Source organism: Ursus americanus, chromosome 26 (assembly GCF_024610735.1).
Source record: "Ursus americanus isolate L20-20 chromosome 26, mUrsAme1.1.p, whole genome shotgun sequence".
Taxonomy (NCBI): Eukaryota; Metazoa; Chordata; class Mammalia; order Carnivora; family Ursidae; genus Ursus; species Ursus americanus.
This window is the reverse complement of record NC_142152.1, coordinates 42728374-42753901: the sequence shown is the minus strand read 5'-3', so window position 1 is coordinate 42753901 and position 25528 is coordinate 42728374. Positions and strand designations below refer to the sequence as shown.

The following is a 25528-nucleotide window of genomic DNA, read 5'->3' as shown; positions in this document are numbered from 1 at the left end:
CTTGGCACAGGCCTTCCGGTGGCTTTTGGCATTTCAAACTATGTGCTTATTATTCCCTAGATGAAAATAGACATTATTCTTTAAAATGTAGGCCTCAGAGGACATTAAAAACAGGCTCCCCCTTGGCCTTGCTTCTGGTTCAGCGCTCCCCACTCCCGTGACCACTGGGGAGGCCAACGTGGATGAGCCTGACTGGGGTGGGGGGTATGAGGTGGGGGCCGCAGCTGCAGGGCCCTAGTGCTTTCCAGAAAACATAGAAAAAAAAGGGACTTTCTTTCGTTGTATTTAGTAATGGCAATAGTTGGACGTGATGACAGGGAAGATGACGAATGCTGAAAACCTGTGTCCTCACTGGGGTCCACACCAGCCACCCCCTGGGAGTCACTTGGGTGGTGTGTCGCTGGGTGTGTGATCTGATGCCTCTTCACTCCTGCCCCTAATCTGTGTATCTCAAATTATAAGCACCATGTATACAAGGAAAATTCTTCACAAGAAAAGAAAATTTCTGTTTGCTTTCTAGATCATACGGTGTGTCTGCTAACGCAGCGGTGCGGGGTAGAAGCTGTGCTATCCATCCGTCTGGAGACCCTGTGAATGCTGCCCTGGCCGGAGCAGCACGAGCGCCCAGAGCGGAGGCCTGTCCGTCAGTCCTGGCGGCTACTGTGCCTCCATGAGCACGGGTCAAATTCACACGCGCTCCAGCTCTGCCCCGTGGAACGAGGTCTCTTACTCCACCAAAGTCCCCATCCGTTTAGAGTAGCACACCCACCACGGTGAAATTAGCTGTGTTGGGGTGTTCAGGAATGTCCTATGAATAGAAAATAAATCCACATTTAAAGGGCCTGGGTCCAGATCACGGACCAGGGGTCCAGATGTGACTCAGTTTGTTGCGTTAATTGCCTGATGAGGGTCATGAACGATCCTCGGGCAGGAGGCTCCGTCCTCAGTCCAGGATCCCAGGACAGGACTCACTCTAGGCTCCTGAGAAGTGTCCCCAAATCCACAGCAGGTCCCGCCACCTCACCTGTGAGCCCGACTCTTATGGGCAACTGCAGCTGGCTCACTGCTGGCCACTGTGTCCTAGGCCACCGCCCTTCTGTTCTGTGGATCCAGCTTTGAGATCAAGCGAGAGGACAGGAAAATGCCCGAGACTAAAGTCCGCTCCTCCACAGCAGGCCCCAGAAGGAGCACAGCACCAGGGTGGGGTGCAGCCGAGATCCCCAGCCCTGCCTGCTCGGGGTTTCTCACAGTCTCCGCAAGTGGGGGCACAGGACACCTGGACTATCTGAAGGTGGACAAAGGACCTTCCCTGTCCCTCCCCGTAACAAAGCCAAGGAGAACATTCAACAGAGGAGAGACGTCAACAGATGCCTTTGCAGGCACAAGAGGACCAGGGCTCTGAGCTCCGTGGCATCTCGCAGCAGACCTCGTAGGCCCCACTGCCCGCATCCGTGACATACGAGCAGAAACGACTTTCTTTCCTACCTCCCAGCGCTGCCCAGAATGGCCCACTTGGTTATTTCCTAAAGCCAGATATGGTGGGAAGGCAGCAGATCACCCAGGATGGAAGGGGACACTGTTTCGGGGGAGCAGGGCCGACAAGGAAGAGTGTGGTGGCTTTAACTGTGGCAGTCGTCAGGGGCCTCTAGGGACTAGCTCCTCAGAGGCATCCAGTGCCGGGCAGCCACTCCGCCATCGGTAGGAAGGCAACAAGACGCAGAAGAAGGGAGACAGTCAAGTAGAAAGACATCCTTTATAAATAAGACATTTGTTTGTATCAGTATTCACAATAGAAAAATATACATTACTTCAAATAGACCTTCTCTGGATAAAACACCCGCACGTCCAGGACTGTGGTCTGACTTCACCGTGTGGCCTCTGCCTCTGTGCTTTCCGGGGGAGCCCCTTCCCGGGGGCCCGTGTGAAGGGCAGGCCCCTCCGCACCAGTCACCAGGATGAGGTCCTCCTCCCCAGTCACTAGGGAACCTGGATGGGACAAGATCAGCCCATCGGAGGTCTGAATGAATAGCGGTTCTTGTCCCTGAGACAACAACTCATGGCACCCATTGGTAATTTCAAAAGCCAAGGCTTCACCAACAGCAACAATACTCTCCAGTCCTCGCTGGTCAGCATGGGCCGTGGGCCTGCAGGAGAAGTGGTCCGAGTCCCCCACATGGCTTCCCTGGCCCCCATCAGTGGACAGCGACCCTGCCTGGTCCGGCCCCAGCTCCCGCGCGGTCCTGTGGGCACAGTCAGCTGGCACCGTGTCCACAGACAAAACCTTCGCCAGTGGACGGCCGGCAACCTCTGTAAGCAGGACATGGCTGGGGCTGGACCGCTGGCCCTTCTGGTGGGAGTCCCACATCTCGAGGTTTCCAGACCCAGAAGGCGGCAGGGATTCCACTCCTGCAGTGGATGTCAGGGTGCCGCAGAGACCCTGGCTCCTCCGGCTGTCCCCAGCATTCCAGGCTACAGAACGTTCCTGAGCATTCTCTTCAGTGAATGCTGCCACCTGTCCCTGCGTCTGCATCCCGGGCTCTCCTAACCGAGGACAAAGACTCGGCCCACTGATGTGCTGACACGAGAGAGCAGGAGCTGCAGACCCACTCCTGGCCTCTAAGTCCGCAAATGCTTTAAGCTGCTGGCCTGCATGCAACACGCTTCTGTCACTACCAGAAACCGGCATCGTGTGGCTTTCTTCAGAGTGGTGAGCGATGTTCCCGCTGACATGAGGGGCACAACCTAAACAGTTCAGAAAAACAGGAACGCGTATGTGGACTGTGGTACGGCCTGTTCACCGCACTCTTGATCCCAAACAAGCCAGTCCAAATTAATTTTCTGGCAAAACGAGTGGAAACCTAAACTCCTTGCTCCTTGGGACTGGCAGCTGCCAAGTACGGAGGAAGCTGAGAGCCAACACAGATTCATCAGGTGAGGGGGGGCTGGGTGCCGAGCAGGGGCCGGGTTCTCCCCACTGAATCGACCTGCCCTCCCCTGCCACAGAATTCCGTAGGAAGTTCGAAAACGGAGAATGCCTCTTTAAACTGGAGACCTTAGGATCAAGCGGGTATCAGGCAGTTTTGGAAAGCGGTATAATCACTCAGGATAGCCGTATGTTCAGTGTCTAGTTGATCGATTCTGGTGAGAGCAGAATAAAAACCAGAGTGGGTCCTGCTCCAGTGTTAAATCTCACGTGCGCTTAGAGCCAAGTCTCAGGAAAGCCAAGCCACAGCCGTGGCGCGTCCTCGGGACCCTCCTGAGAGCGAGCCACTCACCAGCACGCGGTGGCTCTTCATTTCGGTAAGGGATTCGAGAAAGCTTCCCAGACCTCAAGCCTCATGGGGAACGAGAGGGAACCACAGAACATGGGCAGGTTGGGAAAGAACTCTCGAGAAACCAGGTTCTCTTAGATCTGGCCCCAGGGGCACTCACGAGTGGCAAGCAGGCCTCTGAGCCGCGGGGCGCGCGCTTACCCTCACCGGCAGCAGGGGCGCACGAGGAGGAGGGCTTCTGCAGGCCTCCACGGTCAGGAGAAGGCTCAGGGGCATCCCGGGGCGGAGCTTCTCTTCTGGTCCTCTTCACCCAGGCCAGTCCCTCCTCTGCAGGCTATGAAGAGGAGACCCAATCAGCCAAGACTAGGAAGGAGCAGGCAAGCTCGTGCCTCTCCTTTCTGGAGAACAGCATCATGGGCTGAAGTCAAAGCACGGAGGCTCGGCGGCGCGCACTCACCCGGCGCCCCGTTCAACGCGTGCCCACCTCATTTCCCCGCTTCTGCTGGCCAGCTTCCTGCAGCCCGGCCTGGCCCGGCCCCCCACTGGCGTGCTCGGCTGGGACGCACTCCGGGAGTTCCTGCTTCCTCAGGAATTCTGTGATTCCCAAAGACTCGGCCACCTGTGGAGGAAGGGCGCACAGGGAGGCAGCACATCACCAGCTGAGTTCCAGGACCGGGGGAGCCTGGGAAGCCCCGCTGGGCAGCGAGGCGCCCTAAACACTGACAGACATGAAGATGCACATGAGGTTCGCCGGAACAGCTGAGGAGAGAATGGGTCCTTAATGTGTTAGCGCAGCGTAGACGCGGACACCAAGAAGTTTCTTTTTTTTTAATTCACTACACTCTCCTCAGCGTCAGTCAGACACCAGAGTGAGTTCTCGCCCAGGATCCCTCCTGTTCTGAATGCTCACTGGTACCTTCAGAAAAAGAATCCTATCCATTCCAGGAGGAGGTCTCCTTTTCCAGGCAGTGCAAAGGGTGAGGGTGTGGGGCCTGAGCGCCGAGCTGGGCCCCGGCTTCTCTGCTCCCGGCTAAGGGGACCTTCCTGATCCCGTCACGGGGACTGCAGCTGCCCCGGGGGGAATTTGAGAAGATCAGATAAAGGTTACAAGTGACAGCTGTCACTACTTATGCAGGGACATAGGAAGGGAACACCACGGAGCAGGAGGGGAAAGGGCAGGGAAGGAGGGGCAGCAGATCAAGGTCCAAGTAGAAGACAGCCCCTCAAGTTCAGTGCCTCCCAACCTGCCTGTGTCCCCTGCGAGCTGAGCCTCAGCCCGTGCTCCTAGGAGGCTGTGGCTCAGCCTGAACTGCCTGCAAAGATGGGTCCCCATGGGCGTGCACAGCGGTGCGTGTCCAGTCTGCCTTGTGACAGGATGACACCCACACCTGTTGAGCTCACAGTTTAAAAAACATGTAAGTTGGGGAGCCTGGGTGGCTCAGTCGGTTGAGCGTCTGACTCTTGATTTTGGCTCAGGTCATGATCTCGGGGTCCTGGGATCAAGTCCCATGTTGGGCTCCCTGCTCAGCAGGGAATCTGCTTCTCCCCCTCACTCTCCCTCTTCCCCTCAAATAAATAAATAAAACCTTAAAAAGAAAAAAAAGAAAAAACCCATTATATTTCTATAATATGTAATTCAAGAAGATAAAATACAAAAGCTTATTAGGTAACGTTAAATATTGAACTTGTGTAAAACTAATGACCAAACCCCCCCCAAAAAAAAACCCAAAACCCAAAAAACCCACGGGCTGTGTTCACAGCCTGGTTCAAGACTGCTTGCTTCGGAAGTAAGGTACCCTCTGCGACGCTAACACTAGGGACAGGTGGCAGACCCGCCACCAGGTTAATGGACCCTCAAACAGCAGTTAAAGGCATCATGGCCAAAGTATTCCTCATGGTTGTGAACGAGGACAGTGGCTGCTCCACTTTGACCTCAAACTTGCTAGTTGGGTTCTTCTTTCCAGCTGTCTCTTGGCTCAGACAGAAGACCCTGAGGGTAAAGCATCCTGTGAGGACAACAGAAACTACCCCCTCAAGCAACAAGGGCTGCCCTGAGCTAGCAAAACCCCTCACGACTGAGCCCAGGACAACGAGACCGGATCCTCGCTGCTCACCGCACGCACCCACCCACCTTCGTCGCACATTCTCCTTACGTAAACCTGCACATCTTTCCAGCACTTGGGAGATGGTCTTTGAGAAGCTAGTCCACTGTCCTCCCAATGTCGGCCTCACTGAAATAACCTCCTTTCTTGTGTCCCCACCACTCGTCTCTCTGCCTGAGGATTTTGTCAGCAGTGAGTGGTCGAGCCTGGTGTGTTTGGGACCCTGGCGTGCCGGCTACAGTTGTACAAGTATGTTTTTTAATAAACAGGCGTTATTTAAAGCCATGGCATCACTCAGCGCTCCATTTCAAGGTGAGGCTGGAGGGCTGGGGGCGAGGGGGCCTGCCGGCGGGGACCCCTGAATGACAAGACCACACAGGGCACGCTGTATCCAGCAAAGGGTTTTATCCAAAACAAGTAAGACCACATCAGTTCAAAACGTATTTTTATCCAGAACCCAACATAGCCACAGGAAATGGATGATGACAATGACAGTGAAAGGAAGATTGTGTCAGAACCACCAGTCAGCGTCTGCGAACCCGGTCACCCTCCCCAGCCCACGTTGGGCAGAAACCACACACCTACCAACTGCGCTGTTCCCTGATGTCAGCAGTGAGAGAGAAAACAACGGTGCTTTCAGGTTGCTGTCAGCCTCTCTGCTTCCTGAGGTTCCCCAAACAAACGCCATTTGCTTTTATACTTTAAAAAATGTCACGTGATGGGAAAAAGAGCTGAAAAGAAGTTGACTTTGAAGATGTCACTACTAAAAACGTGCTCCTCTAGGGGCCCCTGGCTGGCTCGGCAGGTGGAGCGCGCGACTCCCGATCTCAGGGTTGTGAGGTCGAGCCCCACGCTGGGTGTAGAGATTGCTTTAAGAAATAATTAAAAATTAAAACATTCTTCTCTTTAAATGGAAATCCTTCTTTTGGCAAATCTAAAAGCAAAACTTTTTCCTATGTGAGACTGTTACCTTATTGTTGCTTATTTCCAGAGGCTCCTGGGAACGTAGACCAGAACCACTGAGGTAATCCTGACACATTTTCTTAACCATTTTATGCAACTCTTCAAATTCCTTATACACAGCCGGGAACAAAGGTTTTGCTAGATGACCTGTTTCAACCTTCATGAAGATAAAGATGACAAGAAAGAGTTAAACCAGAGGCCATGAAATGGCAAATACAGAAAGAAGCTTCGAGGTGGGAAGGATACAAGCTCTGCAAGCTGTCGGCAGCCCATCATGTCCTCCACTCCCCGGTCGCAGCCCAAGTGTGCCCAGCACTGTGCTCAGCAGGGACACCAGGATGGGCCAGAGCTCCAGCGGGGGGGGGGGGGCCAGGAGGGGACCAGCAAGTCCTGGGGACAGGCCTGCAGGCAGGAGGAGCGCCAGGCCCTCACTCCTCTGGGCAGCTCTGCTGGCGCCTCCCGCGTCGCCAGAGCAGGCTCACCAGGGAGGAGAGCCTCGTGGGCCAGGGCGGCGAGGGCTGGGAAAAAGGTGACAAGGGCCCTGGGCTGGCCATGGTTTGCCGCCACCACTTTCTTGCCTCCAACACCAAGTTAAAACAGGCAGGGGAGGCACTGGCCCCGACGCCGGGTGTTGGTGGGGCCAGCAGGCTCGCTTCGGCTCTGTCCTGAGGGAGGGAAATGATGCCAAACGGCCTGGCTTCTTCCAAAATAAATGTGAAAGGTGTCTTTCTAAATAACTTCAAATGACCCCTCCATCACTTAGAATGGCTAAGACGACTCACCTTTGTCAGAAGAAACTCGTACACGGTCACGACCTGAGCCAGCTGAGGCAGCGCCAACTCCACCAGAGCGTCTCGGTCACACTGGTGCAGAAACTACCAGAAGAAAGCATTTGACAGCCCTGAAGGCCCCAAAAGAATCTCCCAGTAACCAACAAGTTGGTACAACAAAGAACATAAAAGTTCCCCCACATCTCAGGGATGAAGCAACTCTCAACGATAAACATTCTGTGTGTTAAATATCTCACTTGCACATCCACGAACGGAGTCTACGATCGACTCTGGAGTCAAAAGTCTGACTCCCCCGTGACAGCACTGAGCATGTAGTGGGAACCGGGCCCCGGGTCAGGAAATGTGTTCCCTACTCTCCAGGGACACTAATTAGTGCCAGAGATGAGAAAGCAAACAAGTCCCGGGCAGCCTGCAGTCTGGAGACCACCACCAAAGGACAGGCCAGGGAAGGGGAGGACCCAGGTGAATGCAGGGGTGGCTCGGTGGGGGGGGGGGAGAGAGATGCGGATGCAGGGAGGGCAAGGTCCTCAGGATAGGGGAGGAGTCAGGGAAGGGGGAAGGGGAGTCAGGAGTGACTGTGGGTTCCCAGCTCGAGCCCAGGCAGACCCTGGACAAGTTAGGGGTGGGAAGTGGAAGGTGGAGAGGTGTGCAGGACGCCCAGGTGGGGACGTCTGAAGTCAGAGCTCTGGGGTCAGGAAAGATTTGAATCGGGTGAACCGGCAGTACGTGTGTGTCAGCAGAGGGCCGATGGCTTGGGAAACCAGGGCGATGGAGGAGGGCGCCCAGGGAGACAATGGCATCGGAGGGAGCAGTCTCAGAGACAAGCAAGTGTTCAGGGGCTCGGGAGCTCACGAACCTCGCGGATCCTCATTTATTAAGCAGAGATAATGAAGGAAACCTGGAACTTAGTGCAGAGGCTGGTTAGGGTGGCCGCGTCGGCATGCACCGGGCACTCGGTAGACAGTGGTATTTTGAATGTTAATGGATGAATCAAGGACTAACTTACCTCCTACTCTAAAAAATTAGTCATCCAGGATTATTTAACCAGCCCGCCAAGAGAAAAGTGAATTCGCCAGGGTTTAAATTTCCCGCCAGAGCATGCAAGCTCATGAAGTTTTCTAGGAAACCCGCTTCCTCTCTGAAAACCTCTCGTTTCCCTTTGTGGGTGAGTTTGGAGGCCCTGGTTCCCTGATGGGCATCCTGAGACCCGCTATCTCACTAACTTGCTACCTCTCTCTGCTACCCTTCATTTCTTTTCTTTTCTTAATTTAAATTCAATTAATTTACACATTTAAATTCATTTATCAACAAATTTTTTTTACCTTGAAAATCAGCTGTATGTCACTTCTTTTCCTTAAGATACTCACCTGGCCATTACCAGGCGGCTAAATACATCCTCACCAGAGGCAATCTGGATGAATTTAGGGTTCTACTTTTCTAAATCAACTCCATTAAATTCACTAAGCCTACTCTCAAGGGAATGGGATGGAGATTCCAGGGTTCAAAACCTGAAACGTGTTTCTACGCCTTAAAACTTTTCACAGGAAAACAGAAACCATTTGTTGTTTTCTAAACTGCTTCTGTGAAAATATGGGTTATAATCATTCCAAGACTTACAAAGGCAAGCAGCTCTTATATACCTCAAGCCCTCTCGTCATTTCAGACAGGGAAAGCTCAGAAATACTGCAGCTAATACCATGCTTGAATTCATTACACACTTCATCTGATCACATTTCAGGTGAGCTGCTTAGTTGATCTGGGTATTTGACTTTTAATTCAGAAACCTAATAGTGAATTGTCGCACACCATGCCAAAGACACAGGCTTCAAGAACAGGGTCTCAGGGCCACGCACCTCCTTGAGCCTGGCTCTGGCCCTCGGAGCGCTCTGTGTGCCTCCCGCACGGGCACCCCCGGGTGGGTGAGCTGCTCCGCTCTGCCTGACGACGGCTGTGCTGGCCTCCGCAGGGGCTGTGGACGAGTCACTTCTTCTGGGGCCCGCGTGTCCCTCTGATCCCAAAAGGGCTGAATAACTTCCGTTTTCTGGTTCAGACACCAAGGCCTCTTCCGCTTCTACAGACTGGCTATTCTAGATAGCGTTGCGCACCCAAAATGAAAATATGATAAAGTTGTACACGCCATAGTGATGAACTTAGCGCAAAAAAAATGTCAAGTCAAAAGCAAGGGACCTGCTAAATTATTTCTTCTTTGCATTTTCAAGACACATTAACTATAATCAATGCATCTTTAACTTTCCCAACAAAGTTCCCCTTTAAGAGACCCGGTGAGTATCTGTGAGCCAGGAAGACTGGGCTGACAAACCATAACCCTGGGTGTTGCCCAAAATGAAACAGGGAACTTCTCTCACATCACTGTCATCTTACAAATTAAACTGAAATTTGGTCACTCAAAACTTACCCATGACTTTAAAAAATCATTTCTTATTGCATATATATTTCAAACACCATAAACTTCATACTTTGAAAATACACGGTTCAGATTTTCCTACACCGAGAAGGTCGTGTAACTTTCACCACTGAAGTCAAAACATGTTTGTGTCCCCCCCAAGGACCCCTGTACCCACTGGCATCATTCATTCTTCCCTGCCCCCAGGCCCCAGGCCCCAGGAGCTAACTCTACTCTCAGTCTTCAGGGATTTGCACGGCTTTTGAAGAGTCCTGGGCTGACACTGTCTAGCTACTTCCTCGTTCCTCGCCAACTCCCCGTCTGAAAGTAGGAGCAATCCACCTCCATCTCCCGGGCCTGATGGACCGTTAAACAAATACAAGGAACACACTTCACGTGGCAGCTAGCACCAGCTGTGTCCTCTCAACTCATATGGAATTTTCCCTCTAAATCTTCATTACAGTAGAGCTCCAGGAGGAATGCCAGGTCAGTCTGTGGTTTCAGGTGCCATGAGTCTGCTCCTGGGAAAGGACAGGAGAGACACAGGCCTGCACATCCCTCCCCACTCCAGCAGCTGGAGGCTCCCCTCACAGGCAATCTGGACAGCCACCACGCCCAAGGCCAGTGCCTGTATTCAGGAAGTCAAGTATCTATAAGCTGCTTCTGCTGTGCTGTAGGATTTCATTATTTTTTAAAAGATTTTATTTATTTAGGGACGCCTGAGTGGCTCAGGCAGTGAAGCGTCTGCCTTCAGCTCAGTTCATGATCCCAGAGTCCTGGGATCGAGTCCCGCATTGGGCTCCTTGCTCAGTGAGAAGCCTGCTTCTCCCTCTGCCTGCAACTCCCTCCGCTTATGCTCTCTGACAAATAAATAAATAAAATCTTAAAAAATAAAGATTTTATTTATTTATTCTAGAGATAGAGCAAGCAGGGGGAGGAGCAGAGAGCGAGAGGGACAAGCAGACTCCCTGCTGAGCAGAGCCCAAGGCAGGACTCGATCCACGACCCCTAGATCTGACCTGAGCCGAAACCAAGAGTCAGACGATTAACTGAGCCTTAACTTAACCGACGCGCCCCTAGGATTTCATTATTGACGGAGGGCGGAAGTGCCGGCTAGCCTCGTCATCCTGAGACAGTCCTGGGCACAGCTGTTGTCCCTTGGGATTATTAATAGTGCCTTTTTCACTCTCTGAATGTCCTGCTTTGGATGATAAACTACATGTCACCCGGGTCCTACCTCAACTTAAGTAGAGCGGTTTCTCAAAAGCTGGGGTCTCACCGGCCATGAGAGGTGCAGAACCTCCCCCAGCAAGGCAGCCTCGAGGGTGGGCTCTGAAGTCAGAAGACCTAAGTCTGATTCCCACCTGGCAGAGTCCTAGAAGACTGAAAACACTCCTGCCCACAGGGGCTGTGCAATAAACAGTACTGTGATTGTGTGATGACTGAAGCTGATGCTGCAGGGGAGCTAGTACTTGAACCCCAGCACAGGGCTGTCCGTGGTTCGACCACCAGACTCAGGAAGGTGTCCAGGTGCCTGCTCCAGCCTCCCCCCCCCCCCCAAGGAGCTGATCTGTAAGCCAGAGTGGCTGCCAGCCTCACCCGTCCTTCAGGAACCCCTGTCCCACAGCAGGGAATGAGGCGGCTAGAGCAGACAGGCACCCCCTTTCCAACATCGTCCAAGTCACTAAAATCACACACTCCCACTGAGCAGCCACATCGATTCCAGGGCTGGTTTCTCTAACATTTCAGAAACTGCAAGCAGAAGAGCCTGGCCAGACAGCCAGAAATAACGGCCAACACGAGTCAAAGGAAAAGGAAGAAGGGAGGTTCCAGTGACGCGGGTGAGGGTGACCAGAGGCCTGCCGTTTGTTAACGGGATCCGTCTCGTCTGTATTTCGTAAATAGCTGACCTTGTACGGGGCACACAGACGCACACCACACGCTCCGGAGTGTCGAACTGCCGTCAGTAAATTCTGACGTGGCGATGCACAGAGTGACTTCTGTGTGCCCTGTCTGATTGTGACTTTCTGAAGAGACAAACGCAAAGGCTCACCCTCCAGGAAGCGCCCCTGTGGGCCGCTGCCCCCAACTCAGACCCTTCCCAAGGCCACTGTTAGGTCAGCAGCAGCCCAGAGTGCTCCGCGGTTAGCTTTGCCCACCAGATCTAAAGAATCAGCAGCTCTGTTCCCACCGAACACGCTCAGCGAACCCCGCGACACGCCGCACACAGGACACACACATCCTTGCTTGTCTGGTGGCAGTGGGGACAGCGGTAGGGGAGTGTCAGATGCCCGGCGCCGGTGGTCTGGGCCCTACCTAAGCCTTTCCCAGAGCCCCATCAGATACCAGGATGGGCAGGAAGGCCGCGGTCAGCAGACAGAAACATTACCTGCAGGCCGGCCCGTGACGACTGGGCCCCCTCCTCACTTAGAAGGGCGGGCGCGGACGGCGCGGACGGCCCCGGCGACGTCAGGCTCGCATTCCTGTCCCCTGCGCAGCCTCGAGTCACACTCCCGTTGGCCTTCTCAGACAGCAACACCTCAGGCTCCGGTGGGCCGTGGCCTGGATTCAGTTTAAGATGCCGCGCCAGGCCCCCCTTTCCAATGTAGGATTTTTCACACATCTGACACTTAAAAGTCTTGGGCCTCAGGGAGCAGCTGGACAAGTCAAAGTGCACCTGCTTCTCCCTCTCCTCCTCCTCTTCTTCCACACTCAGTTCTGAATAATCATCAGAATCTGACAAGTGACCGTCAGCCAAATCCTCCGTTTTTATGAATTTATAATCTTTAGCTTTATACTTGGGAGGTCGAGAAATCCGTCCAGAACGTGTTTTCACTTTTAAGGATTTTTTCAGTTTCTCAGTGTGTTTTGTGTGCAGGTTGGAAATAAATAACTTCGCTGAACTGGATGACACAGATGTTGCCTCTGGTGGGTCAGAAGCTGACAAACGGGCCAGCGTGGCACCCTGTCCATTCGGAGCCAGTGGCTGGAGGGCGGGCAGTGGACTCTGTACAAACACTTGAACGGGAGGTGAGCTGCTCAGGCAGCGTGGCTGGGGCCCGGGGCTCAGTGGGGGCTGCGCCTGGAGCCCCAGCACCCTGGAAGGCCTCACGGGCAGCTGGCTCAGCCTGGCTGGCTTGGGCTGGATGCTGGCCAGTGGGGGCACTGGCCTTTCCTGACCTTTCATTTCTCCAGATGTTACCTTGACACAAATGGCTTCCAGTTGCTTAAATACAGAAAGAGAAAAGCATTATGTTTATCAACGTTTCTACAATTTAGCTCTCATCTTAAATGTATCATTGAAATTGTTTCTAAGTTATAAAATACATCTCACCTATAAAAGTCTATTTAATGGGTCCATACTGTTTACAATGGTGTTTCTCAAGCTTTCTGACCAGACCCATGTTATATTTTGTATCACACCTATATGTGCACGTGGAAACACCTGCATACACAAAGTTCACAAAACTACTTACTATTTCTACATAAATGCCTTCTGATAGTATCTATTGCATATCATTTTTAAAAAAATACTAGTCATAATCCACTAAATTGACTTCATGACCCAATAACATATTCTTCTTTATGGTTTTACCACATTTGTATTTACTTGGAATTCCTAGTACTCTAAATTGGACTCAATTCAACACCTAGGCTCATTTTCTTGAAGAGTTTTTAATGAAATTCTAGAAACAAACAAACAAAAAACATAAAGAGCAATGTAACACAGGTTCGAACCTACTACCTGTGTCAAGGCATCAACATTACCCCTTTAAAGCCCTCTGCTCTCCTCCCAATCTGCGTGCCCTCTTCCTTCTCAAAGTTTATTGATCGTTTTCACACATTTTTTAAAAGATTTATTTATTTGAGAGAGAGAGAGGGAGCACGCAGGGAGGGGGAGAGGGAGAGCGAGAATCTCAGACTCCCCACTCAGCACAGAGCCCAACACAGGGCCCCATCCTATGAGCCCGAGATCATGACCTGAGCCAAAACCAAGAGTCAGACTTTTAACCAACTGAGCCACCCAAGCGCCCCTCTCACATATTTTTTATGTTACCTGTATAGATATCCTTAAAAATATGCAGTTCCGTGGCTGGTTTTGTTTTGAGACTGTATTTATTTATTTGACAGAGGGAGAACACAAGCAGGGTGGAGGGGCAGAGGGAGAGGAAGAAGCAGGCTCCCTGCTGAGCTAGGAGCCTGATGTGGGTCTTGATCCTAGGACCCTGGGATGATGACCTGAGCTGAAGGCTGACACTTAACTGACTGAGCCGCCCAGGCGCCCCCGCAGTTCAGTTTCGACATGTTTTTAAACTTCATGTAAGTGAGTATCATCTCCTGCAACTCGGTGGGGCTTTTTCAGGTTTTTTATTCCCTATCTGGCTTGTGAAATTCATCCACATTGGGGTGTGTAGCTCTCACTTACTCTGCAGTAAGAAAACACTCTCCTGTTGATGGACAACGGGCTCCAACCTTGTGCTCCTGTGGTGTGCTCAGAACCTTCATGGACGTATGTGCATATGTGTGAATTTCTCCAGGGCACATGCCTAGGAGTGGGGTGCTTACCTTCAACAACTTCTTAACATCTAACAAAATTTTAGGGGCACCTGGGTTGCTGTCTGTTGAGCGTCTGACACGTGGTTTCAGCTCTGGTCATGATCTCAGGGTCTTGGGATCAAGCCCCACATCGGGCTCCATGCTCAGGGGGGAGTCAGCTTCAAGTCTCTCTCCCTCTCCTTCTGCCTCTTTCCCCACTGTGTGCTCTCTCTCTCCAAAATAAATGAATAAATTTAAAAAAAACATTTTAATGCACGTGCTTTTTTTTTTTTTTTTTTTTTTTTTAAAGATTTTATTTATTTATGTGACAGAGACAGCCAGCGAGAGAGGGAACACAAGCAGGGGGAGTGGGAGAGGAAGAAGCAGGCTCACAGCGGAAGAGCCCGATGTGGGACTCGATCCCAGAACGCCAGGATCACGCCCTGAGCTGAAGGCAGACGCTTTAACGACTGCGCTACCCAGGCGCCCCTGCACGTGCTTTTTGACACAGCAACTCCACTTCTTGGATTCCATAAGAAACAGGTACAAAGATGTAGATCCTGGAGGTTCAAGACAGCATGGTCTGTGATAGTAAAGCACCCACCAAAGGGGAGGGCTGCCATCAACGATGGTCCACAAATAGTGATTGAGCAGTGACCATGTGCCAGAGACAATGGTATAGGTGTTAGAGATACAAAGGTCATGGGCTCAGGGGAGAGGCAGCAAAACAGACAAGGCTCAGGGCTCACAGTGCAGACAGTCAGCATCTTTGTCAGGGGAGAAATGAGAGACCAACCCCATCATCCAGAGGTTTCCCCAACCTTGGCACAACTGACACTTCGTCCCACTGATTCTTTGCTGTGGCAGCTGTCCTGTGCTCTGTAGGATGCTCACAGCACCCCTGCCTCTACCCACTAGATGCCAGTAGCAGTCCCCCAACCTGTGACAAAAATGCCTCCAGACACTGCCAAATGCCTCCATAGGGCAAAATCGCCTCCTGGTTGAGAACTGCTGACTTGGGGCCACCAACAGGCCTTCTTTGGACCTGACCCTATACCGTGTGGAGGGTCAATAAAAATGTCACACAGGGCAGAAAGACATCTGTCACTGAAATCAAGTTGGAGGCCATCTGTCTGTCTCCATGTGATACATCTACCACAAACAGCAGAGACGATTCAACGACTAGTTTATGAGGCCGTGTAACAGAGCTGGCGCCGGGGGCCCATGAGGACCAGTCCTGGGGTACTTGTGAATCCAATGACAATGATCTTTTAATAATCACACTTGTTTCACATTACTACCACTTATTCTGTCTAACCTCTTGGGATATCACCAGATAATGCCAATACACCCCCCCCCCAATCCTACTGTTTTAGGGCTACCGTGATGGCAAAACTGGTCCAATTTTTAAATCTGCTGGAGACTAGTTTACCACGTGGGTGTTACACTTCATACTCTGTTACGTATTTATTTCACTCAGCAAACTTTTACTAAGTATCTCTGCGTGCCAGTGTTTACACATAAGCCAATGTGGGTGAGGAGCTGGGAGACACAGGTGAAGGGGATTAAGAGGCACACACTTGCAGCTAGAAAGTAAGTAAGTCATGGAGGCGAGAAGTACAGCATAAGGAATACAGTGGATAATACTGTCCTACGTTGTATGGTGACAGAGAGCCACAACACTTGTTGTGGTAAGCCCTGAATGATGTACAAACTTGTGGAATTGCTACGTTGTACACCTGAAACTAATATAACATTGTATGTCAACTGTACTTCAATTAAAAAACAAAACAACAGAGAACATAAGCCAAGTGCTAGCCTCACCCCTGAGGCGGTCGGCAGCTTCCCCTGCCATGTCTCATCACTTGCAGACCTGCTGAGTCAGGGTCTCCTGCCCCACAGTCTGCACTTTCAAAAGCTCCACTGATGATTCGGAAGGCAGACTGGGCTCCCTAAGGACACAATGGCACCGCGGTGTCATAGGTGTGGTTAAGAGGCAGCCTTGTGGGTGCGGTGGGGGAGGGCCTGGCTTCCCAGGGCAGGTGCCCTAAGAAGGCTGAAGAATTTTGGCCAGGTGGAAAGGTAGTCTAGGTGTAAGGAAAAATGTGTGAATGCATAGGCATGAAAAAGGGCGAGGCATGTTGGAAGAAACTGTAAATGTTTCTATGGCACAGGAACAGGGAGGGTGGGGAGGGACGTAAGCCAAAATCTGATGCACGGGAGTGCGTCCGCTTGGTCTGTGCCTTCTGAACCACACCCCCACCCCACAGAGAACACAAAGCCTGGGTTCTCTAAGGGCACAGTCCACCCCAACCCCACCACTGCCTGTCCTCTTCCGTATTTTCAACAGGGACTCACCCTTCGACAAAGTCATTTCTGATCCCCATCCGCCAGAAGTAACTTCTCCCTTTCTCTAAGATCTCCATTTCTTTAGATCCAGCTCTTTATCTCTAGTTTCCTGACCTTGCTTAGAAGTTACCTGAGTCATGTCTTACCTCGTTGGTTAGATCATAACCTGCTTAGGTGCAAGGTACACATCTGCTTTGCTTCTGTGGCTTTCCATGGCACAGCTGGGGCTCGAAGGGTATCAGCTTACTAGGCAGTAAAATTACACTATCGTGAAGGCAGGGAGAACTCATGCCGTCCCAATTAGATCAGCTACAGGATACAACTATGCTCTTAATTCTGATGAAGTGTGCTTGCATTATGGAAAATGTCATTTTTGGACTCTTTAATTGCCATTCCAAACCCAAAAAGCTGGGGTCACATTCAACAGGTGCTAGAGTGCAGCCACACCTGGGGAGCCCTGGGCAAAGTCCCTCAACCTCCCTGAGCTTGTTCCTCATCTGTAAAATGCTGATACTAACACTTTCATGAGCCTGCTGAGATGCGGACTGGCACAGGGCCGGGCATGGAGTAGACTGCAAACAGCAGCCACCATCGCCCTCCTGACTCCAGACTCGCTGTGTACCACCTACGCCGGAGACTTCTGTTTCTTCAGTATGAGCTAGAAGGCTCAGACAAGGAGCCATTGCTCCTCCCGCAAATAAAGGAATCAAAGCCCAAAGAGGTTGGGTTACTCAAGGTCACACCTCTAGGAAACAGTCTGGGCAGAATCATAGCTGTCTTCTCAAACTTTAGCAAGACAGCTTTCCAGTTTTGATCACCAACTGGGAACAACTCTAAGCTGCCAAAATCACTCCGTGGAAAAAAAAAACAATAAAAAAACAACGAAGACTGTTAATAACAACGACAACATCAAAGACTGTTGATTCTATTCTCCATCTATTTCTTCTAGTGGAAGAAGCATCTCTCCAGCAACTGTGCGGTGAGAAACGCCAGTGTCATTTGCAACCCCAGCTCTGAAAGGGGAATGTGGCTTTACAGATGATGTGAAAGACCTCGGGCTTCAGGAGGTTTAGGGGACCCTCTGGGCTTGGAAGACCATACTCTAGTTTCAACTTCCTTAGTAGACAAGAGCTGTGTGACCCGCGAAATAATCACACTGAGAAACGATGTTTTGTAGTATAGTGAGTGCTTTCATGTATTTGCTTCATTAAGTGTATGTCAGGCTCTGTGATGGGCACTGGGGTTAAATCCAGGCACTACCACGCAGGCTGGTAAGTCCTGCATCGACCCAGTATAATGTGCTTAACTCTGTCCCAAGTCCCTGCGTTGGCACTTGCTGCACCTTCCACCCGAAAAACTCTGCGGGTTGGTTCCATTTAATGCATTCAGGTCTCAGCTCCAGTGTCAGGCCTAAGGACTGCTCACTCTAAAGCGGCACCCTCGTCGCTTCCAGAACCTCCCTCATGTCCTTCACTGTGTTCAAGGCTGCACCTAGAGCAGGGCTTGGAACACAGCGAGAGCTCAGCAAACGCGGGATAAATGACAAAGGCCTGAGACAGGAGCCAGGCGGCACGGAGGGACCCCGAGCAGCGCTGGGAAAGCCGGAGAGCGACCCGGCCCGGGGCCCTGCAGGCTGGGCGAGGCGCGCTGGAGGAGCTGCAAACGCAGGAGAGGTGACAGGCGGGGGCGGACGCTGCCTCTCCTGCCGGCCCCCTCCAGGCCTCGGTTTCCCCATGTCCCTCCCGGCGCCTCACCTGGGGCGGCAGTAGGCGCGGCGGGAGCGGGGGCTTGGCGCGGGGGCCCCGCTGCAAGGCGGCCTGCTGCGCCGCGTCCCGCAGCCGCCGCGCCGCGTCCCGCAGCACGAAGGGCGGCGGTGGCGGCTCGGCGGGCGGCTGCGCCTTCGTCACCTGCTCCAGGACCTGCCGAAGCTGCTCGGGGCCCAGCGGGGCCATGCGAGTGGCGCTGTCCCTCTGGCCGAGAGTCGCCCGGCCGCCGCCGCCGCCGTCCTCGCTGCCGTCCTCAGCCTCGGGCTCCGCGTCCGCCATGGCAGCCGACACTGGGACTCGAACCCATGCCGCCGAGCGACGGCGGCTTAATTATGCGTCACCTGGGAAAGGGGCGGGGTAGGGACTACGAGTGCCCCGCAGGCCAAGACACCTCGGAAGGCGACCGCACCTGGGCGAGTGGGTCGGTGGGTGGGGTCTGAGTTGGTCCCGCCCCATTGCCTCTTGGCCAAAACCAGAATGAGTTTATTCGACTCTCACTCGTCACAGATGTATTTAATTCTCAAATATCACTCTTCCAGGAACTAGATAGGATCTCGCAGGCGAAGGTCTCCGGAGTTCCAGAGCCCCTTAGCCTAGCATCACACTATCCAGAAGTTCTCAAGGTCATGTGCATTAGAGCCACAGAAGATCCTGTCTGGTCCCACCTTAAGAGCTTCTGATTAATAGATCTGGCAGCGGACCCTAAGTGTGCTTTTATATATATATACATATATACATATATATATACATATATATATGAGTTGGTTTTTTTTTAAGTAGGCTTCATGTCCAACGTGGGACTTGAACTCAGGACTCTGAGATCAAGCATCACATGCTCCACCAATGGGCCAGGCACCCCCAAAGTGTGCATTTTTTAAGGGAGTAGGGGCAGAGGGAGAGGGAGAGAGAGAATCCCAAGCGGGCTTGATCCCACCACCCAGATCACCACCGGAGCGGAAATCAAGTCTGACGCCCAAGTAACTGAGCCACCTAGGTGCCCCCCAAAGTGTGCATTTTTAACGAGTGTGCACCCAACCCCAAATTGTTCCCAGGTCAACCCACTCATTCAGACTGGACACCCTTTAAGGGCCAAGATGATATTTTACTCAGTGCTCAGCTTAGGCCCCAGCCCAGAGTGCAAGATTAGGGAATGAATGATGCATGGATAAATAGGAAGGAGGAAGGAAGGAAGGGAGGAAGGAAAGGGGGAAGGAAGGAAAGGAGGAAGAAGGGAGGGAGGGAGGGAGGGAGGGAGGGAGGGAAGGAGGGAGGGAAGGTCGGAAGGAAGGTCCCCATCCCTTTCCACATTTCAGTCCCATCCATCCCACTTCCTCTTCAGCCCAACCTTTCCCAATCTCCCCTCCTCTTTACTCTCCTGGTGCTGTGTGTTCTTCCCATGGAGTCTTGCAGCTGCTGGTGTGTGCTCCTTTCTTGGCTCCCCTCCCCAGAGAGGGCAGTAGGGCCATTGGTTGACAAACAGTTATTAAGCACCTGCTGGGTGAGTCACCTTCCCTGCCTTCAGCACTGTCCTGCCCTCTGTATACAGTCTAGGCAGGAAAAGGAGGAAGAAACTGGCATTTACAGTAGAATATGATGAGTGTCTAGATTCCCACAAAAGGGGGAGACTGGGGAGCCAGGCTGATGTTCGAGAAGCTTCTGGTAGATCTTCTGATCATTTTTTTCTCCACGTGGCCATTGTCATCATCATAGTTACGATTCATGTTGCATTCACCAAGCTCCCTGCTGTGTTCTAACTTAATTCATTAGAGGCCTCACTAAGGACTGGCCAGAGGGGAGATCAGATTTGTGGAATTTGTTTAATTCCTCAATCCTTTCTTTTTTTTTTTAACTTTGAAAGAAAGACTTTCTCATTTTCCCATCCTCAGGTGTCAGAAAGGTCCTCTCTGACCCCTAAGCCAAGAACTGCCCTCCCCGTCTAGAGCAGAGTATCACCATTTCATCACGTTTTTGAGCCTGTAGGGGGAGGGAGGAGGACTTTTCCTGGATGCTCCTAGGTTTGGTCTTTAGGGGGTCTGTGAATTAAAGTGACGAAAGACAGATTAACAAGAGAAAAGGCAAAATTTAATCATGCATTTTTATTCACGTACCTAGGGAATTCACAGAAAAATGTGACTCAAAGAGGCAGGTAGAACGCGGGGCCTATGTACTATCATAATAGGGGAAGGGAAGAGAGGAAGGGCACTTATGGGAAACCAGATGCCTTTTAGGAAAGATAAATGGACCCTTACCAGAGTAGATGGGAGATATGAGTTTTGTGACAATCGCTGTGTAGGTGTGATGGCAAGGTCTCTCCAGGGACAGGAGTCCATCTTTCCTTATTGCTCCCAGGGAAGGGGATTTATGACAATTGAATTCTTTTGAATTCTTTGGGAAGGCTCTACTTTTAGGCAGATAAGACTTTTCAGGAATTCAAATGGCTTCTGCTCAGAATAATTTTTATTTTGGACCCCTTCAGGCCTTGTTAGGTCGGCGCGATGCTCTGAGGGCAGCAACGGCAGCCAGCTCCTCCTCTGCTGGGTCAGACAAGGTGCCTGGCACACATGTCCAAGGCGTGACAACCAAAGTGTCTGTACTCATCAGCAGCCCCAGGTTCTCCTTCTAACTAACTGTTCGTAAGAACAAGGGTTCCATCACTAGCATTTAGTGAGCACTTTTAATACATGCTGAGCACTTGCCAAGGGCTTTGTGCCCCTGGTCTGTGGCCTTGAGCCACTACGGAATTCCACCAGAGCTTAACACGCATTTGAGAAACGAACAGATGATCTAGTAGACATTCTCCCTGGGTATTTTTCAGACATGGCTAGAGATCCTGCTAGACCCTGATATAAACTGGCATTGACCCTAAAATAACTGGCTTTTGTGTTAAACTAAACATGCCTGACTATGCCCCGAGACTTGAACCGGCAGGGAGAAATTCATCCGGCTGCCTTCTGGCTGCAAACTGCAGAACCAAGAAGGGAAAAAATGTGAAGCCTAAGACCGCTCTGAAAAGCAAGAAAGTAGCAAGAGAAGGTTTCCAGATGCTTCCCCAACCAGAAGACCTCACTAAAAACATGGCAGTCGTTGGTGGGTCGTTGTCTCCAGGGGGGGTCGGGATTTGTGTCTCTTTTACTGGTCTGCTTCCCACCTAGAATCAGGAAGGGTATGCAGTAAGAAGGCGCTCCCTAAGCATTTGTGGAATGAATTAATTCCAGGCCTGCATTTTCAAGTCTAAGAACACCGTGAACCCTGGAGACTGCACCGAGGGCCCATAGAAGCTCTACATTAGAAAGCAACTGGCGGTGGCATCTGAAAGCATCCTTTAAAAAAAAGACCCCAATGACAGCTGCAGGTGTGCACAGCGTGCGGGGATTTGGAGGGATGAACACGCGCGGGATCCTGCCCCTTCTCCCCACTGGCTGCCCCAGCCAACTTCTGGGCCGAGTCCGGAACGATTCCGGATTCCGCGGCTCTCTCCCGTGTGCGACTAACAGCCCTTGAAAAGCATATTTAAGAAAAGAAAAGAAAAGAAAAGAAAAGAAAAGAAAAGAAAAGAAAAGAAAAGAAAAGAAAAGGAAGGGAAGGGAAGGGAAGGGAAGGGAAGGGAAGGGAAGGGAAGGGAAGGGAAGGGAAGGGAAGGGAAGGGAAGGGAAGGGAAGGGAAGGGAAGGGAAGGGGCGGCTCTCTCCCGTGTGCGACTAACAGCCCTTGAAAAGCATATTTAAGAAAAGAAAAGAAAAGAAAAGAAAGGAAAAGAAAAGGAGGGGAGGGGAGGGGAGGGGAGGGGAGGGGAGGGGAGGGGAGGGGAGGGGAGGGGAGGGGAGGGGAGGGGAGGGGAGGGGAGGGGAGGGGAGGGGAGGGGAGGGAAGGGAAGGGAAGGGAAGGGAAGGGAAGGGAAGGGAAGGGAAGGGAAGGGAAGGGAAGGGAAGGGAAGGGAAGGGAAGGGAAGGGAAGGGAAGGAAAAAGGAAAGGGTAAAATGAATTGAGAAATGGGAGGACGCGAGAAAAGCGGAAATCCCAGTGGCCCGTACGGGGATCGAACCCGCGACCTTGGCGTTATTAGCACCACGCTCTAACCAACTGAGCTAACCGGCCACCTGATATGATTCGCCTCCGCTGAACTTACAAGGTTTCTGCGCCTGCGCGGGGTGGGCAGTGGGTTCACTGCCTCTACCCCAGTTGCCGCTGTCGTCATCCCCGTGGCCATCCCCATTGGCCAGAAGAAAACACCGAAACTCTTTAAGGGAGGTGGCTTCTCACAACCAATGGGAGGCTCTCAGGGGGGAATGCAAATTATGCCTTAGACCTACGAGGCTTGGTTCGGGAATAGCATTTTCAAATATCGCGACTCAATGCTATTTTTATCTCCGAGAATCCTTCCAGCGTGGAAACTTCGTGTATCAAGAGCTTTTGGTGTGGCTAAATAAAGCCTAGAAAATGCTGAAACCAGATAAAGAACAAAACAACCACCGAATTCCCCACCACCCCAAAACAACGGCCGCCGAGGTCTTGGTATCTTTCCTGACAATCTTTTCTCACTGCGCAGGTGTATTTAAAAATGTGTATTTGGCATTCAACCTCGTTAAAAGGAATATAATTTTTTATCTTTTTGTACTTAATACTCCGTCATTATCATATCCCTAAGCAATTGCAAATGTCATTTTAAATAGCTCCTCAGTGTTTCCTTGAGTGGGTAAGCCATAGTCTCCCCAATCCCCCCCCCCTTTTTAAAGTCTGGAAAATGTCTTCATTTTGCCCTCTCTTGTTAACACTGTGTTTCGAAGGACAAGAATGGATGAGTGGAGGCAAAAACAGGTAGAGCCCTCCGGGCAAAGGGGACTGTCTGGGATGTCAGGTATCTTGTCCATTTTGCTTATAGCTGAATGTCCAGAGCCTAGGCACTACCTGGAATAGTAAGCATTTAATAAATGGGAGTCAGGGACGCCTGGCTGGCTGTCAGTAGAGCATGTGACACTTGATCTTGATGTCATAAGTTTGAGCCCCACCTTGGGGGATAGATTGTACTTAAAATTTAAAAAAAATAATAAATAGGCATCAGAGTGATGAATGAGCTAATTGCAAAGTCGCAGCATTCTTTTAAAGATTTTATTTAGTTATTTGACAGAGAAAGAGCAGAAATGCCACAGAGAGAGGGAGAAGCAGCCCCCTCCCCCAGCAGGGGGCCTGAAGTGGGACTCGATTCCAGTACTGGGCTCATGACGTCAGCCGAAGGCAGTTGCTTAACCGACTGAGCCACCCAGGTACCCCTTGATGTCACATTTTAAAACAAGTCAGATTAAGTCATTTCTCTGTTCAAACCCACCCCTTCTGGCCCAGCCCTGATAAGGTTGCCAGATTTAGCAAACAATTTAGTGTATGTCCCATGCGATATTTGAAACAAAACCGTATTAGTTGTTTGTCTGAAATTCACCTTTAACTGGGCATCCTGTACCTATCTGGCAAGCCTACACCCAAAGCAGCACCCATTTGAAAGACAGCCCCCCCCCCCGCATGCTCCTTTCCCCCTGCCCCCTGCCACAGCCCCATCACCCTCCCTCCTGGACTTTGCTCACCAGGCCCTGCTCCTGCCTTGGGGCTACTGCACTTCTGTTCCCTCTTCCTGGACCCTCTCCCTCCCTCGTGTCCTTCTGTCTCTGCGTCTATGTCACATATTCGGCGAGCCTTCCTTGACCGCCCCGCCCGCCCGCCCGCCCGCACTCAGAATCCTTGCTTCTCCTGCTTAGTATTTCGTCCGGAGCTTGCTGCAGGAGAGCGGCCACCTGCATTTTGCACCCGCAGCTCCTAGAAGTGACGGGCACATAGCAGATGGTCGATCCAGGTTTGTCGAACGAAGCTCAGATCATCCATTGCGGGTGTAGCCCTGACACAAACCAGGCGGAATTCAAGGCTCGGTTCCTGGGTGGGCGGGCCGGAATCACCTGGCAGATGGGCAGGGCGCGCCAGGCCAAGGCCGCCCAGGGGCGGGCCCGCGGTGGGGGAGGCGCAGTGACTGAACGCAGACGGTAGGGGGCACCCGAGACCTACGCGTCGGCTGGGCACCTGGCGCGGGGACTCCTTCCGCCAGTTCTCACTCCGTCTTAAGGTTTTTGCAAGACAGACGAGTCCTAATTTTCATTCTTTGAGTTAGGAAAATGCAAACTCATACATGATCAGCATTAAATGGTACAGAGTTACTGTTCAGGTTTTTAAATGTCTCAGGGGGCTTTTTAAAATGGTCCCTCTGCTTTAAACTCAACTTGTAAAATTTGTCATTCTGTTTATAAATTGGAAACCTCAGTATGAAAATCAGGATATACTGTGTTCGTTTGCTAGGACTGCCTTAAACCACAAGCTGGGGGATCGAAGAGAAATTTATTCTCTCACGGTTTTGGAAGCCAGAAGTCCAAGACCAAGCCTCAGGCTGATTGTGGCTTCCTTCCCCACACTCATGGATCCCAAGTTCTTGGGACGGTGCCTGGTACAGAGTAGGTGTTCAATACGTATTTGTTGAATTAATGTTAAATTCATTGTGTGTTAGATTCATTCTGTTGGACTTTTCAATTCAGAAAGGTGCCCTTCCATTCTGGCAACATTTCAGAGGAAGAATGCTCCTGAGGGAGATTTGATAATCTCTTATCTTTTTTCTGAAACACCATTCTTCTGAGGTCCAAACTTCCGGGTTGAATCTCTCATTTTCTTTTTTCTTAGGTCCAGGCCTATGTCTGTTGTCTATTTCCTGAACAACTTCCTTGGACTATCTTCCAACCTTCTTTCTACGTTTTGTGTTTTGACTTGGCGCCCTGGAGTGCAAAGGAGATTAGGAGACAAGGAGAGAACAAAACACTTTGAATGTGGAAGCTCAATTCTTGCCAATTGATTCTGGACAAAAAGGAAAGAAACGGGAGGAGGCGGCACAGAAATCAAATGCTTCATTGTACGATATGCACTGTGCCAAAGCTGTTAGACAACACAAAACAGGAAACAGACCAACAGAGGATTTTTCAGATGTTGCTTCTGATTTGCTACAACAAATCAGTTAGTTCCAGAGACTTTTTAAAACTGTCCTTCCAGGGGTGCCTGGGTGGCATGGTCGATGGAGCCTGTGACTCGATCTCAGGGTTGTGAGTTCAAACCCCATGCTGGGTACGGAGATTACTCAAAAATAAAAAGTTTAAAAAATTTTTTAAAAATAAAAAGTGTCCTTCCTTGAAGCATGCACATTAGCTGCAAAGCTTTTACAAAGGTCTCTTTTTGAGGTAAGAGAGCCTCAGAGGCACAGGGAGTTAGAAGTTGGAGATTTGGGTCCAAGCCCAGGATGGCCACTAGCAAGTGGGTCATCTTAGCAA

At 51.3% G+C, this 25528-nt stretch overlaps 2 protein-coding genes and 1 non-coding gene across 7 annotated transcripts in view; 1 reads left to right on the top strand and 2 right to left on the bottom strand.

Annotated features, from left to right (window-relative positions):
* The window catches only part of CINP (cyclin dependent kinase 2 interacting protein), a 32156-nt gene extending 26052 nt beyond the window's left edge, over nt 1–6104 (top strand). The window contains exons 6-7 of one of the 2 annotated variants that reach the window (XR_015721896.1): nt 521–2931; nt 3606–6104. Coding sequence is in view for 1 of the 2 variants with exons in the window: in XM_087856232.1 (XP_087712358.1) it covers nt 521–594 (74 nt within the window). In the remaining variant the exon portion in view is untranslated. Of the gene's footprint in view, nt 1–520 lie in introns of both variants that reach the window. The other variant, XM_087856232.1, reaches the window with a different exon arrangement.
* ZNF839 (zinc finger protein 839) lies at nt 1740–18502 on the bottom strand. 4 transcript variants are annotated; one of them, XM_045777183.2, is made up of 8 exons: nt 18172–18502; nt 11922–12758; nt 8982–9215; nt 7120–7212; nt 6345–6494; nt 3757–3891; nt 3474–3606; nt 1740–2742 (listed from the first exon to the last, which is right to left on the bottom strand). In XM_045777183.2, the coding sequence occupies exons 1-8, from the start codon at nt 18460–18462 to the stop codon at nt 1865–1867; spliced, it is 2751 nt and encodes a 916-aa protein (XP_045633139.2). In that variant the 5' UTR covers nt 18463–18502; the 3' UTR covers nt 1740–1864. The 4 variants fall into 4 exon arrangements, with proteins under 4 accessions (XP_045633139.2, XP_045633140.2, XP_045633141.2 ...); XM_045777184.2 differs by having other exon boundaries at nt 3480–3606; XM_045777185.2 differs by lacking the exon at nt 8982–9215.
* Nucleotides 18503–22203: 3701 nt separating this feature from the next.
* TRNAI-AAU (transfer RNA isoleucine (anticodon AAU)) lies at nt 22204–22277 on the bottom strand. The gene has a single exon. It is a non-coding gene; the product is annotated as a tRNA-Ile (tRNA).
* Between the last annotated feature and the right edge of the window lie 3251 nt (nt 22278–25528).